The 21,243-nt window shown below is 37.5% G+C and overlaps 1 protein-coding gene across 2 annotated transcripts in view; it reads left to right on the forward strand.

Annotated features, from left to right (window-relative positions):
* Positions 1-21,243, forward strand: part of LOC133653485 (oocyte zinc finger protein XlCOF6.1-like) — a 46,120-nt gene continuing 24,877 nt past the window's right edge. The window contains exons 1-4 of one of the 2 annotated variants that reach the window (XM_062052804.1): positions 1-111; positions 1,497-1,617; positions 1,710-1,736; positions 11,467-13,806. In XM_062052804.1, coding sequence (XP_061908788.1) covers positions 1,603-1,617; positions 1,710-1,736; positions 11,467-11,823 — 399 coding nt within the window. In that variant the 5' untranslated portion in view covers positions 1-111; positions 1,497-1,602 and the 3' untranslated portion in view covers positions 11,824-13,806. Of the gene's footprint in view, positions 112-1,496; positions 1,618-1,709; positions 1,737-11,466; positions 13,807-21,243 lie in introns of those variants that run through there. The other variant, XM_062052801.1, reaches the window with a different exon arrangement.

Here is a 21,243-nt window from a genome sequence, read left to right on the forward strand (position 1 = left end):
GCCGGACTTCTATGGTTGAGGACACTTCCGCCTCCTCGCCAGACTGATGTCGGAAAACAAAACAATAGCTTCAGTGCCTCATTCCTGTGTTAATATCTACCTTCTTTTCAGGTTAGTATAGGGTGAAATTCACACATGTTTATTTTCATGAATATGAACGTTCAATGGCGAATGTGAAATGTCGAGCGAATTACTTTTTGGAGATGTGGCAGCAAACGGCGGTGTTTAAAATGGCTGCGGCCGTTTGCAAAATACATTATTGTGGAAACCCACACAGCATAGAGAGAATGATTGAGTTCACTTTGGCCCGTAATGTATGACATATACGTATGAAGCGGTTATTTACGCCATTTATTATTCGACAAACTCACTTTAAACATGTATAGTTTAAAGTATAAGAACAATGCTAATATGATGTTTGATGCAGATACATCATCCACATAGTTCATTTCTGTTTACTGTAAATTCCCTAGATGCTGTGTTTAATGTCTTAACTGAGAGAACCCGTCTTTGAAAGTGTAGTTTGTTAAAAGCCAAATATATTTATGGTGGCATTTCACCGATATTACACAGGAACAAAACTGTATTTAATTGCACTATGTGAAATACCTTTAAAAATTCCAGCAAATAACCTGAAAACAGGCACTTCGACTTGAAATAATGTCAGTTTGGGGGAAAAAAGATGTGTATTTGAATGTGAGTGGAGATAAATGATAAAACTGTACTATTCTCCTTTTATTGGACAGCCAACCATTTCATATTTAAACAGACATGTAAACCAGGGAAAAGTTGTCATTATTTTTGAACCTGTGGAATAAAGAGATGGATGTCAGAAGAAAAAAGAACAGCTTCGGTGCTTCATTCCCGTGTTAGTATTTACCTGCTTTTCAGGGAAGGAAGACCACCCTTCCAACAACTAAGATTTCTATTTGTTAAGCCCGTCCTGGTCACTTGGGACCCGTAACATTAACAATGTTAGCTCGATTTGCAGTGCAGCTTTAAGCTTAGCCTTTTAGTGTAGAACAGCTGCATCACCAACCTCCCAAAATACATATTGCACACACACGATTGCACCATGCATAACCAACAAAACTAAACTTTAGTAGCTTTACGCTATTGTTTACAAGCTGGAACCAAATCAGCAGTGCAGTGAAGTCGGTAATGAGATATCCGTGTGTAGGTTTTGGTAAACACAAAGCTGGGTTAGGCTCCATAAAGAGCAAGAAAATAGATGGATGGACATTTAGCATCATTATTATATCAGGCTTTTTTGTGTTTTACTAAAGAGTGTACAATCTCTGGGTTTGATCATTTTAATAATAATGTTTTTTTTTTACTTCCACATCATTTTTGCTCAGTGAATAGCTACAAAAAGTTGGCGTTCAATTCTGTTTGCCATTGATTTTGTTAGCTAACAGTTACAGTAATGTTCGTCTGCAAGTGATATTGAACCGAAGTAATGCTCAAAAACTGCTTTGTTAAATGTGTTTCCACAGAGAGATACAACAAACCAGCATACATTTACTGACACAGGCTGCCAGACACAATCACCAAAGACATGCTCAGTTGGGACACAGTTTTCCATAAAGACTCTCCAACCGCATGTCAGAAGTACAGGTTTGTAAAGTACTGTAACTACTAGTAGTAGAAGTAGGCAACACAGTTTCCTTAGTGTCACTGTAACTAATGTTTCTTTTTTCTTTGTACAGGGACGCAGACAACCCCACACTATACAGGTACGTGGAGGTCAACACAGGATGTCACAATTGAGAGGCTACAGACAAAACAAAATTTCACCCTTGGTGTAGAAATGAGGGCTGACTCCCCAAGTACCCAGTAGTGCTAAAAATATAAATAGAATATAAACCAATTTGACATCCATTGCATCGACATCTAGAAGGGTAGTCCCCCCATCTAGGTCTTTTCTCAAGGTTTCTTCTTTTTCCCTAACTGGAGTTTTTTTTAGTTTTTCCTTGCCCTGATTTGGTTTGAGATCAGGGGATGTCATTGTGAGCTAACCCACATGAAATCCACATACAAAAATCATGTTAACCAACATGAATTTTTTTCCTTATTCATCTCCCCATTTCTCAAAAGAAACTCCAATGTTTATACTAGTTTGAGTCTAAGGGCCAGTCCCAATACACCCCCCTCACCCTACTTTTAAGCCCTATCCCTACATTTTGTGCGTTCCCGTGCGGGTAGTGGTGTCCCAGTGACTCTTTGCATGTAGGGCCAGTGGGTATGAATCTAGCCCTTCAGAGTGAGGGATTTCAGATGCTGACTCGCTCGGGTAGGACCAGAGAAAATTCCCCAATTTTTGCATAACTTGTAAAATATATTACACCTTAGTTTGTAGTGTTAGCCAGCTAGCCACATGAGCTGACGTTGGCCTAAAATGCTTACGAAAAGCTTGCGAGTGTGAAAAATACAGGGTTTCCCCTAGATTGCCACTCTATACGTGGCGGTGGGGGCGTGGTGAAAATGGTAAATGGTAAATGGGTTGTACTTGTATAGCGCTTTTCTACCTTTCTAAGGAACTCAAAGCGCTTTGACACTATTTCCACATTCACCCATTCACACACACACACATTCACACACTGATGGCGGGAGCTGCCATGCACGGCGCTAACCAGGAGTAAGGGTGAAGTGTTTTGCTCAAGGACACAACGGACGTGACTAGGATACAAGAAGGTGGGGATTGAACCAGTAACCCTCAGATTGCTGGCACAGCCTCTAAATGACGTCATTTACATGACATGATCATTTTGATTTGCAATGATGCATATATTTTCATTAAAAAGGCTAAACAATTGTCTTATGTATGTTTAAAAACAAATGTGTCATTAGTCACTAATAATACCATTAATCATCATCAACCATTAGTCGACAATAAAATTTGTCGCCGACAATTCAGTTTGTTGACAATAGTCGTCATGTCATCACTTGCGTTTTTCCAGGCGAAAGTGGGTCACTTGCTAAAGCATTGCCAGTAATAACATGTAACGTGTAAGGATATTTCATTTTATTCTTGTTAAAAACATGAATACCTTGCTCATTTTGCAAAGCGGACCTTGTTTTTATGGCAGTACATCTGTGATATGCCAGCATTTATAGCGGAGACATGACATTGATTGATTGATTGATTGATTGAGACTTTTATTAGTAGGTTGCACAGTGAAGTACATATTCCGTACAATTGACCACTAAATGGTAACACCCGAATACGTTTTTCAACTTGTTTAAGTCGGGGTCCACTTAAATTGATTCATGATACAGATATAAACTATCAGATATATACTATCATCATAATACAGTCATCACACAAGATAATCACAATGAATTATTTGGATTATTTACAATCAGGGGTGTTGAGGGGGAAGGGGGTAGGATATGGACAGCAAGTAGTGGACATAGAGAGAGAGAGAGAGAGAGAGATCAGAAGGCATAAGAAAAAGTATCTGCATTTGATTGTTTACATTTGATTGTTAGCAATCCGGGGAGGGTGTTAGTTTAGGGTTGTAGCTGCCTGGAGGTGAACTTTTATTGTGGTTTTGAAGGAGGATAGAGATGCCCTTTCTTTTATACCTGTTGGGAGCGCATTCCACATTGATGTGGCATAGAAAGAGAATGAGTTAAGACCTTTGTTAGTTCGGAATCTGGGTTTAACGTGGTTAGTGGAGCTCCCCCTGGTGTTGTGGTTATGGCGGTCATTTACGTTAAGGAAGTAGTTTGACATGTACTTCGGTATCAGGGAGGTGTAGCGGATTTTATAGACTAGGCTCAGTGCAAGTTGTTTAACTCTGTCTTCCACCTTGAGCCAGCCCACTTTGGAGAAGTGGGTAGGAGTGAGGTGTGATCTGGGGTGGAGGTCTAGAAGTAACCTGACTAGCTTGTTCTGGGATGTTTGGAGTTTAGATTTGAGGGTTTTGGAGGTGCTAGGGTACCAGGAGGTGCATGCGTAATCGAAAAAGGGCTGAACGAGAGTTCCCGCCAGAATCCTCATGGTGCTTTTGTTGACCAGAGAGTAGATTCTGTAGAGAAATCTCGATCGTAGGTTAACTTTTTTGATTACCTTGGTTGCCATTTTATCACAGGAAAGGTGAGCCTCTAGAATGGAACCTAGGTAGGTGACCTCATCTTTCCTGGTGATAACAATGTCACCCACTTTTATAGCGAAGTCATTGACTTTCTTAAGGTTGATGTGGGACCCAAACAGGATGGATTCCGTTTTACCCAAGTGTATGGATAGCATTTGGAGGGAGGATTCCGCCTCAACCTCTGTAAGAGTAGCTCATTCCTTGCTAGCTAGCTTACAAGAGTGAGACGAAGTTGAGTGGAAAATAACTTTTGACTATCATTTTAGCCAGCTAAACTTTGTCTACTTTGTGTAGGGAGACAGACCGGCACCAATGCAGAGGTATCATTGTACACATTGAGTCAAGTTGTAATGCCGTAAAAAGGCACTTTAACAAACGCGTGCTTGCGCACGCACGCACGCACGCAAGCACGCACGCACGCACGCACACACTCTCACACACACACACATACACACACACACACACACACACACACACACACACACACACACACACACACACACACACACACACACACACACACACACACACACGAACACAGAGACAGGCACCAATGCAGAGGTATCATAAGTTTAAACATACAATCTATTAAATAGCCAACATTTTAAGAATTAATCAAATGTATAATTCTTACACATTGAGTCTATTAGAGTGCTAGAATTGGCAAAGGTCATCACTAAATGCTTTTCTTTTTGAGGAAGGTAGATTTTGTGTTTTTCAATGCTGCTATTTTAGCTTTTTTTAATACATAAACACGGTTACCGTATATTACCAAATAAACGCCCTTGTGCAAATAACCGCCCATGTCCAAATAGCCGCCCATGGGCTGTTATTTGCATAATTTAAATTAAAATCATATTGATTTCATTAAGCCCATATTATGAGCTAAAAGGAAAAGCAAAGGTGCAGTAATTCTGGTAATTACGGTAACAGCAGACGTTACGTGGGGATTCTGGGTAATCAACATATTGCAATGGGTCACCGCATATAGCGTAACACACACTCAACGACAACATCAAACCCACGAGGAAAAGTTTCAACATGGCAAGCAACAGTAGTAGTGAGTTGAATGAACAGGATACCGGTACAACAGAACTGATGGACGGGAATACTTTAAGGGGGAAGAAGAACAGAAAGTTTGACTTAAAGTTCAAGCTAGCGGTTGTGAAAAATGCGGAGCAGAATTCTGGTTTGGCAGCGGCCAGGCAGTTTAACGTTGACCAAAAACGTGTACGAGAATGGAAAAAAAAAAGGGAGAACTACTATCTCAGTCGGCAATCGATGGAAAACGGGCTCGCTTATCTGGTGGAGGTAGGAAGAAAGTGAGCAACGAGCTTGATGCTAATTTGTGTCAGTGGATACATCACGTTCGTGGACTGAACCACCGTGTGTCTTATGATAGCCTACCTCATGTTGATCTCTTGTTTTTTTGTTTGTATGTTTACAATAGCTTTTACATTTAAATTTTTTTGTACGAAAAAAAAATACTGGACAGCAGCCATTGTAACCAAATAATGACCTGGTGCAGGCTGGTGCAAAAATAAATAAAAGCCTTGTGCAAATAACCGCCTGCTTCTTTTAAACGCCTGTCTTCAAAATCGATTTTGTGAAATAAACGCCCGGGCTACTATTTGGTAATATACGGTAATTGGTTTTTTTTTTGCACTTTGCCTTTTCTTTCTTTTGAATGGATAACATTTTAATAATTTAGACTACCGTTCAAAAGTTTGGGGTCACCCAAACAATTTTGTGGAATAGCCTTCATTTCTAAGAACAAGAATAGACTGTCGAGTTTCAGATGAAAGTTCTCTTTTTCTGGCCATTTTGAGCGTTTAATTGACCCCACAAATGTGATGCTCCAGAAACTCAATCTGCTCAAAGGAAGGTCAGTTTTGTAGCTTCTGTAACAAGCTAAACTGTTTTCAGATGTGTGAACATGATTGCACAAGGGTTTTATAATCATCAATTAGCCTTCTGAGCCAACGAGCAAACACATTGTACCATTAGAACACTGGAGTGATAGTTGCTGGAAATGGGCCTCTATACACCTATGTAGATATTGCACCAAAAACCAGACATTTGCAGCTAGAATAGTCATTTACCACATTAGCAATGTATAGAATGTATTTCTTTAAAGTTAAGACTAGTTTAAAGTTATCTTCATTGAAAAGTACAGTGCTTTTCCTTCAAAAAAGGACATTTCAATGTGACCCCAAACTTTTGAACGGTAGTGTACATTTTTGAAACAGCTGAATGAGCTGCACAATTACAGAATAAATAAATATTTATGAATGAATTAGTCATCTATGTTGCTTGTATTGCCTAAAATAATAATAATTAATAATAATAATAATTTCATTTGTTTTATCTTTAACAATGTGTGTTTCACCTGCTACATATCCTATATGTGTAGTTTTAGCCCTATTGTTTTCAGTATTTACTAATTATAGACACGATTTTTCTTAAAGTACGTATGAAAATTAGCAACCATAAAGCATGAAGCATTTATTACAATGTGGAGCTGTAACAGTAAACAGTATAATGATAAACTACAGTACAATTTGAGCTGGTTAGTCATTTTTAATTCCAGAAAAACTGTCATTTATTATTGCATTTTTGGCAACACCCCTTACTTCCTGGAAACGGAGTCACAGCAGCGCCAGTGCATGTACACTGGCGTCGTTTGGCTTGAAACATGGCGGAAAGAAACTACACAGATTTCCTCTCGGAGTAAACGGAACCAAGGACTTAATTGAACTTCATTTCCCATGCTTCATTTTTGTGAAGTCTCGGTGTGCGTTTAAGAGTGCACCGCTGCTATTAGATGACAACAACTGTGGACAATATTGGAGACCGACTCATTTGTCTCACGCTAAAAGTATACCGTGGAGAATGTTTTCATTTTCCCAACACTGCGTCCTGCTGTGGCTGAGAGTTAATGATGTGATGACATATGCAGCAGGCGATGTGTAGGGAATGTTGCCACAACTTGTTTATAAGGTCTTTAGTTTGTTTACTGAAATGCTCACGCATCCTTTATTTAACTGCTAACTTTGTCAGTGTTCTGATAACATCAATACGAGCTAAAATGTTCTGTCATCTCTGCAAATTGAATGCAGGCTTTGAAGATTGTGTATCAGACGTGAGAGGTATCACTCCTGTTTTTTTTTGTTGGCCAAACTGTTGCACTGAACCACTTGGTGTTGTTAGAGAAGAACAAAGCTTATTAGACTTTATTTTCATTAGCAAACTGCTTTGTGTTTATATTAATAACTAAAAGTAAACACCATGTGTTTACATTTTGTGGGGTTTTTCATTTCCCAATTTACTTTAAAAACCATTCATGTGACATAGCACTTTGCAAATGTTTTATGGTATATTGTTAATTCCTTTACAATATATTTCGTCTCAAACTCCTAATGGATCTGTCCCGATACAGCATGTACACGTACATACATTTAGTACGTGTAAATGTACATAACTTAAAAAAATACTTATCTTTATTAAAATATAAACATAGAGATAAAGGCATCATGTAATGAGAAAAAGCTGACATGTTGATACTGTTGATGAACAAAAAGGCAAATATTTGTCTTCAAATATATGGAAAACGTACATCTATAGCCTTTTTATTAAACAGTACAAATTACACCCAATTCGGTTCACACCCCAACCCAACACTGATTACCTGACATAATGAATAATCCTGATTAATAGTCCTGATTTTACTATTGATAAAACATATTTGTAATTATTATTTTGGCCATAATCGTGTAGCCCTATGTGTTAGACTAGATATCATATATACACACACAATTTTTTATTTATATAGACAAAAAGTGCAGTTACGTCTTTTGGCCATCAGGTGCCATCTTGCACAATTTTCACATTTATTGTTCTTAATTATGTTATTTTGTTACTGCCATAGTACTTTGTTTATAATGATTTTGTTGCTTTCATATCTACATTCAATTGTTACTTTATGTGGACGGCGTGGCTCAGGTGAGAGAGCAGCCGTGCCAGCAACTTGATGATATATTTGATATGAAAATTTAATCAGGTCTATGATCTGTAAATAAATGCATAAATAATATTCTCAGTTGAGTATAATTGTAATGAATAGAAACAGTGATGATCTGTGTGTACTTTATAAGATGTTGACATAACTGCATTAGCAAACTTAGTTAACTTGTTTAAGACATAAAAAGTAGGTTTTGATGAAAGGCCTCCCTGCTGTGAGACGTTACATCATGTTGTGGGGGTTTGCAATCTCTTGTTCTAATAAAAAATGGTATTAAACAATGCATTTTTTCCACATCTTGATTTACACCAATTACATATAGTACAGGTAGGAGTACTGATAAATACCAGTATCTATAGCAAATATCAATAAGGGTGTCGTATCGATAAACTCTTACGATATACATCCCTAATCATGTGTATATTATATTTCAAAGGAATTACGTGATATATTATGTATACTTTATATTTCAAATCAATGTAGTGATACATTACATGTACAATAATGTGTACCAGTGGCGAACCAAGCTGAGCTTCTTCATTAACATAACATTGTGTCACAGTTAAAGGGGAACTGTACTTTTTTGGAATTTTGCCTATTCAAAATCATGAGAAAAGAAGACAAAAAGGTTTTTGTTTTTTTCCCTCACTTTTTAACATTTACAAAATTATCTAGCGATGCAGCTAATGGGAGCAATCAATTCTACCTGTAAATCACTTTCAAAATGCATTAAAAAACCACCAAAAATACTCGTAACTGGTATAGTAACCCAGCTGTAGCAACATAGTTATTGGAAAAGCGAACATGGAAAAACTCTCTTTCTAGCGTACTAACACATCGGCATGCTTCGGTATTATCTGTAAAAGCCAGCTACGGAAAGAGATAAACTTGCCCTTCTATGACAACATATGTGCCAAACTTGGATACGTGTAATTTGGGTGTTTTTTACCCCACATGCATTTTAGTGAATTTAACTGGGTTTAGTTTTGAATTTGTTTATGGTGCGTGGACATTTTTAATAATATCCACAAATTTCAGTGAGCAGGTTGTTTTATGTGTGACCATGTGTGTTGACATTTTGTAGTGGCTCCAGCTTATTTCTATTTTTATTGTGGGCCATGACTAAGGAAGGTTGTTTGGATGTATAAATAAATGCTGTGCTGTGTTACATGCATAGATCAGCTCATGACCTTAGACCAGAATTGCTTTCAACGTCCACAAGATATCGCCAAGGTTGAAGCATCAAAATTGTTACAAATGTGAAATATATTTGAAATCAGTCAGTGGGCTAAATCCCTATTAAACTCTGGTAATTTGAACACCACCATTCTGAGCTCGGTTTACGGCCGAGGGAGAATCCCGAGGAACGTGGGAGAGTCCCGGCCCGTCGAGGGAGAAATACGGCTCTGGCATGTTGTAGTCACAGTCCTGGGGCCCCTACAGGCTCTACACCAGCCCCCTGCGGCCCTCTTATAGCTCCGCCTATGATGTGTACATTATATATGAAATCGATATAGTGATAAATTACATGTACAATCATGTTTACTTAATATATAAAATCAATATAGTTATTTATTACATGTACAATCATGTTTACTTTATATTTAAAATCAATATACTGTAGTTATTTATTACATGTACACTCATGTCTACTTAATATTGAAAGTCACAGCAAACTTACACAGAGGACAATGTTTTAATTCCCCTTAGGGCTGGGCGATATATCGATACACGCGATATATCGCGGGTTTGTCTCTGTGCAATATAGAAAATGACTATATCGTGATATTCGAGTATACGTTCTCACGCAGTTGCTTTTAGCAGCGGACATTACACTGCAGGCTCTTCCCACTCTTTCTTGTCTGTCCTTCTCACAAACAGCGAGCGCACCTTCTTACATACGTCACATACTGTCACGTCATACGTCACATACGTATACGCCCTCGTGCAGCAGAGAGGTAGCAACATGGGTAAAGTTAGCTGTGGTGCGAGTGGTAATACAAGAGAAAGAAGGTGCGAATCTGGTAACTAATGAAGGAAGAATTCATTCCCAAGAAAAACAGCATCCATCGTCTGGCGGTGGTTTGGCTTCAAGTGGGAATATGTCGAACAGATAACCGTAATTTGTCAAGTGTGGGAGAAAAGCATTGCTACAAAAAGTAGCATTACTGCTAATATGTAGCATCATTTGAAAAGTCACCTGCTAGAGAATGAAGAGTGCTTACTCCGCATGTCAACATCTCCGTTCGGTGCCACACGCCCACACCATCAAAATGCCGAGGCAACCATTTCCACATCAACACCGTATGAAAAAAATAGTCAACAACAAAAGAGATAACGTCCGCAGGAACCTACCACATAGCGAAGAACGTACACAATTTGATTTCCTATTAAGCAGCTAATTTTTATTTGACACTTACTGGAATATATTGTATGACATCATGTACAAAAGTGCACTTTATTTGTTTTAAACTATTGTAGTGGTGTTCTGTACAAAAAGTGCACTTTAATTTAGTGTTTTTTTGATTTGTCATCTTAGAGACATCATGCACAAAAGTGCACTAATAGCTTGTTTTAAAATGACTGACAATCTTGCATTTTCTGTTTTGGAAATGACATGAATGTTTGTGCCACTGCTTAATAACTGTTTAATAAATACAGTGTTGGTCACGTGACTTAGTTGTGATTTCCCTCTCTGCATGAAAGTTTAAAATGAGCATATATTAATGCAGTATGAACAAGAATGTTTTAATGTAGACACATGGAATCATCATACTGCTGTGATTATATGTATCAAGTGTTCATTCAAGGCTAAGGCAAAATATCGAGATACATATCGTGTATTGCGATATGGCCTAAAAATATCGAGATATTAAAAAAAGGCCATATCGCCCAGCCCTAATTCCCCGTGTGTGTTAGAAGACGCACACGTCTGCTGCTGGACGAATTAAAAGCAACACTGGTAAGTAAATAACTTTGTGTCGTGTTATTAAATTGGCTTTAAAACATGAGATAATGTTGCACATTATACTAAACATATTTGTGTTTGTGTATAATCACACGTTACATACATGTACGTGTAGGAGACAGCCGCATAGAAGTGTTTTAGAATAGGATGGACTTTATGTACCCCCCAATGGGGAAAGGATGTGGTTGCAGTGTAGATAAGAAGAGAGAATCATTATAGAACGTAAAGTAAGACAATGACACTTTTTCTTTTTTTTTAAATGCATTTTAACTTGAGACCCTCATGACATTATCGGAACACATGAGGGACAATGTCTCATGTGACTGAGCAAAGCTGGACTTTTCTAAACCATGTGTTTGTTTTCTTGTGTCTTGTAGACATCTATAAAGAACATTTCCCCAAGCAGCAAGAGTGGACCTCAAGGATGGAGCAGGATAAGCCCCAGACCCCCTATATTAAAGAGGAAGAGAAGAAGCACCCACACATTAAATTGGAAGAGGGGGAGCTACAGTACCCTCATATTAAAGGGGAAGAGGAGGAGCCAAACCAACCCTATACTAAAAAGGAGGAGGAGCCACATGCCTCTTATATTAAGGAAGAAAAGGAGTCGGAGCCCTCCCTTATTTTACAGAGAAAGAGGAGTCATAGTGCTGCCCACATTAAGGAAGAAGAAGAGGAACACAGCATCAGTCAGGAGGGAGAACATCTTGAATGGTTGGAGGAGTTCCCAGTGATTGGTGTGATTGTGAAGAGTGAAGATGATGAGGTCAAAGGTGAAAGTGAGGAGAAGAGAGAGGCGGAGCCTCCAAGCAGCAGCTCAACTCAACACATGACAACAGAAGGTGATGGAGACCACTGTGGAGGATCACAAGCGGACAAGCTCTTAGCTCCACTATCAGATAGTGACGACACAACGTCTCACTCTCCTGACACTGATGATGAAGACTCTGAAGATGATAAGACATGTCACACTGACAACACACACTTTACCTGTTCTCACTGTGACAAAACTTTTAAACACCATTGGTGTTTCGTAAGACACATGAGAATACACACTGGAGAGAAACCTTTTTCCTGCTCTGTGTGTGGTAAAGGTTTGGCACATAAAAGTGTGCTGAAAGAACATATGAAAATACACACTGGAGAAAAACCTTTTGCTTGTTCAATTTGTGGAAAATATTTTCTACGAAGCTACTGTTTGAAAGCACATATGACAACACACACTGGAGAAAAACCTTTTTCCTGCTCAGTATGTAGTAAAGGTTTTTCACTTAAAGGTGTGCTGAAAAAACATATGAAAATACATACCGGAGAAAAACCTTTTACTTGTTCAATCTGCGGTAAAGATTTTGCTCGCAGCTACCGTTTGAAAGTACACATGACAACACACACTGGAGAAAGACCCCTTTCCTGCTCAGTATGTGGTAAAGGTTTTGTATATAAAAGTGCACTGGATGGACACATGAGAACACACACTGGAGAAAAACCTTTTACTTGTTCAATCTGCAGTAAAGGCTTTGCTGAAAGGCATCGTTTAAAAATACATTTGACAATACACACTGGAGAAAAACCTTTTTTCTGCTCAGTATGTAATAAAGGTTTTGTAGATAAAAGTGTGCTAAAAGTACACATGAGAACACACACTGGAGAAAAACCTTTTGCTTGTGCAATATGCAGAGAAGATTTCAGTGAAAGGCACCAGTTGAAATCACACATGAGAATACACACCGGAGATGAATCTTTTTCTTGCTCAGTATGTGGCAAAAGTTTTACACATGGCGGTGGATTAAAAATACACATGAGAAAGCACCCTAAAGACAAGCCTTTTTTCTGCTCGTTATGTGGTAAAGGTTTTGCACGAAGTGGTGGATTGAAAATGCACATGAGAATGCACACTGGAGAAAAACCGTTTACCTGTTTAATCTGTCGGAAAGGTTTTGTTCAAAGTCATTATTTGAAAGCACACATGAGAACACACTGGTGAAAAACCATATCCCTGTATAAACCTCAACAAAAAGCTTTGGTGAACAAATAAACTTGATAGTACGCAGTATAGACAGTGTAGAGTTACAGTGTGTGGGGTGAATGATTCTCTACTAAGTATCAGTCTAAGAAACACAAGTGTATTGGTGAGAACAGCAGTAGCAAATGAAGATGCAGGGTTTAAAATAAAACTTTAAAACAAGACTTTGACTTTCTAACAACATCAGCACATATACATGTGTGACATCATTGTTTTGTGTGTAACACTATCTTGTCAATATGTTTCTAACATTTATAGATTACATATGTTAGATACGTCCTTTTATTAAAGTATATGAATTATTTTGTAATGTTGTGTACTTTGATTTTAAATAGAACAGAACAATTTAACAGAAAAGTTGTAAGTTAACAGTACAAAACATTGTACACACAAACACGTGTATATAGATATTTATAATTCACTTCTATATTTAATCACAATAGTGTTTTATATAGGCTACTGTAATAAAGTGTTATTTTATTTTTTCGTTGAATATTCCATGCATGAACTCCATTTATATAATGTACATATTTTTTTTTACATTTGTTCATACCTGTGCTTTTGAGTACACAAATCCCTCTTAGTTAATTTTTACTGACATCTTCTGGACCACCTCTGGAAGCATATTATTATTTACTTTATACATCATTTGAGCAGTTGTGTTTTATACAAGATAATTTACTTTTAAAATGTGCGATTGTATGAATTATTGGGTTTCGTTTATCCATTCTATTCATTATCTGTATTACTCTCTTGTAATATGAATATTGTTTTGTGATTGTTTTATATGTATGTCCCCAAACCTTTATGCAATAAACAATGTATGCTTCAACAAAACACGGTTACAATAAATGTAGTTCATGTTTATAAGCATGTTGCTTTGTTTTTATTTAATATTGCAGTCATTTTTGATATTTTGTTTCTCATATAAATTAAATGTATTTTCCAGATTATTTCATCACCTATAACTCCTAAATATGTGATTACTTAAACTCTTCCCTCCCCCCCAATATTATACATCATAACTCGAGTTTTACTTTTAAACTATATCCACATTTTTTATTGCTGTTTTATTGAATCTTTTTATGGTCAAGTTATCTCTAGATAAAACAAGATCAGAGTTAAATCAAGCAGTAGTGAAGATGAAAATGAAAGGTTATTTCATGAGCCCCTCCTCACAGGTTGACAGTAGCCTCGCGCAGCAGTCCCAGCTGCAGTCAGAACAGATAGGAACGCCTCATTAGATGAACATGGTTCATGTTAATGAGCCAGTCAATAGATTATGTTCGCTCATCAATGTTATAACTCTCCAGTCTTTTGATCAAATGTGATATTCTAACATTTAACAATGCTTATTTAAATATGAAGAAAAGACAAATAATCAACAGGGGAGTTTATTTTTGAAGTTTTAATCATTCTTGAAGTCTACCGTGACATTATTCCTCTCTCCTACAACGTTCACTGCGGTAGATTATGTAAATAAGTTGATGACGTCTTCTAAGGACTTAAGGGACAGCCAATAGCTGCTTTCCTTACTGAGAAGTTGGCAATACTGATCCTACTAGTTGTTGTGGTCAAACACGAGTGACAGGCTCTTTGACTGACTTGCAGTTAAACTGGTAGGATGTTTGGCAGGAAACAACAACTGTACTGTGAACATATCCAACATGGGTGATAGTACAGATATAAGGAATGGATCGTTTCCTTTAAAATGTGCGTCACAGAAAGAAAAAGACAGCATCTTAAAAAAAATGGTTTCTTACCTGCTGACTGTTTCGACAGCTCTGACGAACACAAAAATCTTTCGTCTGAACACTATAATTTTGAAGACATTTATTTGAGAAGATAAATGCAATAGATTTACTAAGAAATCTACTTTAATTTGACCATAATAGCAAATGTCTCCCTCAAGCATTAGTAAGTTGTACTTTACAACAAATGACACATCAAATGTTAAGGCGGGGCGATTGATAAAAAAATAATCAAAACCAACATTTAGAGTTTTTATCTGACGGAAACTTATTTGTCAATTGCTTTGATTTTCACGCCCTTGTAATGGTCTCTCTACTAATACACCATCCCCTTAAAATACAGTACTGATTGTGAAGTTACACCACAGGAAGGCAGGTGTTTAAACGCATGAAGGCTGCCAGAAACCCAGCAGAAGAAGTAGCAGCCAAGTAACGTTTTGTTGTTTCTTTTTTGATATATGCTCTAATCACAAGGGCTGGGTAAACAAAATCGCAATGATGCATTATGGATTGAGGTGTGAAAATGTCTCTGCAAACATTATTTTGGCAACAGCAGACCAGTCAGTAAGCCACGCTCCTTCACACTTAAAGATAGGACTTTATTGTCATTGCACAAGTGCAACAAAACTATGTTTTCAGCACAAACCCGTTCAAGATTAGACAAACAAACAGTGTACAGGCTTACAGAACAGGAACGCTGATGGGTCGCCACGAGGCGCCCCGTAAAAGATGGGAAAAAGGTAAAACGCTGGGGAAGAAGATGAGTAAAAAAATACAATCTAGACTGGGCTCCTAAAGGCCTACTGAAACCCACTACTACCGACCACGCAGTCTGATAGTTTATATATTAATGATGAAATATTAACATTGCAACACATGCCAATACGGCCGGGTTAACTTATAAAGTGCAATTTTAAACTTCCCGGGAAACTTCCGCTTGAAAACGTTGCGGTATGATGACGTATGCGCGTGACGTCACGAGGTCAAGGGAAGTGTTTGGACCCAATTCAAATACCTCTGTTTTCTTCGACAAAATTCCACAGTATTCTGGACATCTGTGTTGGTGAATCTTTTGCAATTTGTTTAATGGACAATGGAGACTGCAAAGAAGAAAGTTGTAGGTGCGATCGGTGTATTAGCGGCTGGCTGTAGCAACACCAACACCAGGAGGTTGTGTTGTGTTTTGAGCAGGATAACAGACGCACTACGGTGAGTACAGCTTTGGCTTCCAAACATTTGATCGCTTGCCCGTACGTGCGTGTCGATATGTGCATGTCACGTACGTAACTTTGGGGAAATATATGTTTCTTGCCGACTCTGATGGCGGGTGTCGTCAAAAGCGTACAACGCCCGCCGCCGCCGCCGCATCAAAGTTAGCTTCTATTTTTTTAGCTTCGCGAAGCTGAAAATTATTAACCGTGTATTTACATGTTCATGGTTTAATAGTATTGTTGATCTTCTGTCTATCCTTCCAGTCAGGTTTTTTTTTAATTTAGTTTCTATCTGCATTTGAGACTGATGCTATCACGTTAGCTCCGTAGCTAACTTAGCTTCTATTTTTTTAGCTTCGCCAAGCTGAAAATTATTAACCGTGTATTTACATGTTCATGGTTTAATAGTATTGTTGATCTTCTGTCTATCCTTCCAGTCAGGTTTTTTTTTAATTTAGTTTCTATCTGCATTTGAGACTGATGCTATCACGTTAGCTCCGTAGCTAACTTAGCTTCTATTTTTTTAGCTTCGCCAAGCTGAAAATTATTAACCGTGTATTTACATGTTCATGGTTTAATAGTATTGTTGATCTTCTGTCTATCCTTCCAGTCAGGTTTTTTTTTAATTTAGTTTCTATCTGCATTTGAGACTGATGCTATCACGTTAGCTCCGTAGCTAACTTAGCTTCTATTTTTTTAGCTTCGCCAAGCTGAAAATTATTAACCGTGTATTTACATGTTCAAGGTTTAATAGTATAGTTGATCTTCTGGCTATCCTTCCAGTCAGGGTTTTTTTTTATTTAGTTTCTATCTGCATTTGAGACTGATGCTATCATGTTAGCTCCGTAGCTAACTTAGCTTCTATTTTTTTAGCTTCGCCAAGCTGAAAATTATTAATTGTGTATTTACATGTTCATGGTTTAATAGTATTGTTGATCTTCTGTCTATCCTTCCAGTCAGGGTTTTTTTAAATTTTGTTTCTATCTGCATTTGAGCCTGCTATCACGTTAGCTCCGTAGCTAACTTAGCTTCTATTTTTTTAGCTTCGCCAAGCTGAAAATTATTAATCGTGTATTTACATGTTCATGGTTTAATAGTATTGTTGATCTTCTGTCTATCCTTCCAGTCAGGGTTTTTAAAATTTTTTTAGTTTCTATCTGCATTTGAGCCTGCTATCACGTTAGCTCTGTAGCTAACTTAGCTTCTATTTTTTTTTAGCTTCGCAAAGCTGAAAATTATTAACCGTGTATTTACATGTTCAGTCACTGTGAATGTCCCTTTCGCGTTCTCGACTCTCATTTTCAAGAGGATATAGTATCTGAGGTGGTTTAAAATACAAATATGTGATCCACAATAGAAAAAGGAGAGAGTGTGGAATCCAATGAGCCAGCTTGTACCTAAGTTACGGTCAGAGCGAAAAAAGATACACCCTGCACTACACTGTAGTCTTCACTCTAAAGTTCTTCATCCACGAATCTTTCATCTTCACCAAATTAATGGGGTAATCGTCGCTTTCTCGGTCCGAATGTCTCTCGCTCCATTGTAAACAAAGCGGAATTGTGAGGAATCCTTTGTCTTGTGACATCACGCTACTTCCGGTAGGGCCAAGGGTTGTTTTTATCAGATACCAAAAGTTGCGATCTTTATCGTAATTGTTCTATACTAAATCCTTTCAGCAAAAATATGGCAATATCGCGAAATGATCAAGTATGACACATAGAATGGATCTGCTATTCCCGTTTAAATAAAAAAAAAATCATTTCAGTAGGCCTTTAAGGGGGCCTAGCCTGGAATGGAAACAAATCTCCATGCCATGCACACATAAACATGTTACATATAATCACGACAACTCGCAAGAGAGGGGGCGGGGGGAGTTGGGACCCTGGTGGTCGACTGCTGCTATGAAGCGCTGCCAGCCGTCCATCACCCCGAAGGGGAATCAAGCTGTGGTGAAGGCGTGGGGTGGGGGAGTGTGTGTGTGTGTATATGCCCATTGTCTTGGGTGTGTTGATGTAGTGTCCATAGGCCTGGGGCCATTCTGCATACAAGCAAAAGTTTGACTCCAGGTGTCGTTAAGGAGGGAGAGAGGTCAAAAGCGTCCATCATTGAGGAGTCCTTGGGGGATGTTTTCAGAACAGCCTGCTCCTGTTGTTGCAGCGTCAAGGCCATTCGAGGGAGTCAAATCGTAGATTAGGATTTTTGTTTTTGCCTTGAGCAGACATTACAATGACTTGTCTGTTCTATTCGTCCATGCTGGCTCTCATATCCAATTTTTCCCTTTCAACCAGCTTTTCCATGATGTGATCCATCTTGCGATTCAGTTCAGAAATCGCCCCAGTCTGTGATCCCACAGCCCGGCCCAAACCTTCCATTGCGACGAACAACCTTTGGGCTCCTTGAGTGGCTGCCATCGTCTTACGAATTTGACGCTACACCAGAGCAATACCCAGCCCAATCAGCAGGTGCCCCGCGATCACGGTTCCAAATAGGTAGATGTCTTCCACGTCCTCGATGGAAAGGACTGAGAGGCACATGATTCTCCATTCATCCCAGGAATCTCTCACGTACCCCGCAGCAATGGTTCCATCAGGGCAGCCAGGCTCCCCAGAACCTCTTTTCCTCGTCAAAAAGATTTTGTCAATTGAGTCGAGAGTCCAGCTGATCATTTCCATGTCTGATGTCTAGATTTGGAGGACAGCACAAAAAAGAGGCTTCAAAAAAGTGTAGACAATTGATTGATTGATTGAGACTTTTATTAGTAGGTTGCACAGTGAAGTACATATTCCGTACAATTGACCACTAAATGGTAACACCCGAATAAATTTTTCAACTTGTTTAAGTCGGGGTCCACTTAAATTGATTCATGATACAGATATATACTATCATATATACTATCATATATCATACTATCAAGACAAGACAAAGAGAATAAGCAGGGAGAAGGGAGCGGAAAAAATGCGACCGCCCTCACCAGAGGCAAGACAGAAAGAGACTTAAGATGTATTTAGACACTTCCTGGTGGGTTAGAGCAAAGTTGGCCCGCAGATTGTTTTTATTGGCCCTCGACTGATTATAAAACTAAAATAAATGTATTATAAATGAGATTTGTTTTTAGTAGTGGTGTCAAATGATACATTTTTAAAATCAGCACTTTTGAATTTGGAATGATCCTGATTAATCAAAAGTATTACTGTTTTTTTTTTTATAACTAATGCGTGCATAATTTGAGTTAACGCAAACATTTCAATAATTTCAAAAAAGATCCCACTATTTGGACACTATTTTTTTGTTGGAATAGATTATAATGTGCAGTCAAAATAAATTGTGTGATTAATCTGTGTATGTACATGATTAATGCAACATTTCTTGTAATTAATCACAATTGTTATTGACAACCCGAGTTATCACAAACAGTGTAGTATTACATACATTTGTTCGTCACCTATAACACAAAGCTAACGTGGATCAGCTACTTTAGCATTTATTGACGTACATTTGTTTACGTTTAGCATCTTTCAGAATGTATCTTTTAAAAATGTACATTGTTCAATTTTTATCTTGAAGATGAACATCACCATTATTTTATTTTCAAACACAGTCCCGTATAAACTTCATAAAGATTATATAGATTCACCCGGTCACAGCATTAAGTACACCAGCACACTCTGAGATCGATATAGAAAGCTAAATTAAAAAGCTGCTTTTAGCAGTATTCATGTCACGGCATGTGATGACATGCCTTCTCTCATAAACTAGAAATGCCCAAATAGGTAATGAAGAAGAAGTATTTAGTAGCCTTTGTTTTTTTGGCAACAACTTGTGCTCACAATAATTAATTGTGTTAAGCAAGTTAAATGATGTGGACACGTTTGTTACTGGATACTTTCTAATACGCTTCTGTCTCGGAGACTTTGTACTGTATGTGTAAGTAATATGCAACTATATTTGATACTTGTTTATACAAACAAATGTACTGCTTTATTGTTCAATGATTATTATGTACACTGAACAAAAATATATAAAAAAAACATGAACGCAACACTTTTGTTTTTGCTGCCTTTTTTCACAAGTTGAACTCAAAGATGTAAAACTTTTACTATACATACAAAATACCTATTCCTCTCACAAATTCTTCAGAAATCTGTGTTAGTGAGCACTTCTTCTTTGCCAAGATAATCCATCCCACCTCACATGTGTGGCATATGAAGATACTAATTCAACAACATGATTATAGTGCAGGTGTGCCTTAGACTGCCCACAATAATAATCTCTACTGCTCACTAGTGTTACCATATCTGACTTATTGTGCAGAAATATGGGGAAATAACTACAAATGTGCGCTACATTCGTTAACCATGTTACAAAAAAGATCAGTTAGAATAATACATAATGTTGGATATAGAGAACATACAAACCCTTTATTTATTAAGTCAAAAATATTAAAGTTTGGTGATTTGGTAAAATTGCAAACAGCTAAAATGATGTACAAAGCAATCTATAACCTGCTACCAAAGAATGTACAACATTTCTTCTCAACTAAAGAGGAGAAATATAACCTTAGAGGAAAAAATAATTTAAAACATTTATATGCACGTACAACACTTAAAACTTTTAGCATAACAGTATGTGGAATTAAATTATGGAATGGATTAAGTAAAGAAGTTAAAAATTGTACTGACATGATCCAGTTTAAGAGGTTGTTTAAATTAATAGTGCTTACAAAGTACAAAGAAGAAGAATTATGAGAAAAACTTCCAACCTTATTGAAAATATTCTTCATCTCAGTATGTTAATAATGACTGAATTAATTAATTACATATTACAAACTGTTGTATATACTAATTCATAGATGTTATTTTATTATATAAAAAGGTCAGTAAATGATTTTATATAATTGTAAATGCTTTGAAGTGGGAAAGGGGTAGGATTAAATAAGCTTTGCTTCTTCCTACTCCTTTTCGGGCATGATGTAAATGAAATGATATGAAATTGTGTGATGTATTATGATGTAAATGTGTTCATGTTCGAAATAAACTAAAAGAAAGAAAAGAAATAAATAAAAGGCCACGCTTACAATTACAAATATAAATATGTAACACTATTTTGAATAAGTATAAAAGTGAATAATGATAATGTATATACACTTAAATGTGTATTGTTATGTAACAT

Source organism: Entelurus aequoreus, linkage group LG07 (assembly GCF_033978785.1).
Source record: "Entelurus aequoreus isolate RoL-2023_Sb linkage group LG07, RoL_Eaeq_v1.1, whole genome shotgun sequence".
Classification (NCBI taxonomy): domain Eukaryota; kingdom Metazoa; phylum Chordata; class Actinopteri; order Syngnathiformes; family Syngnathidae; genus Entelurus; species Entelurus aequoreus.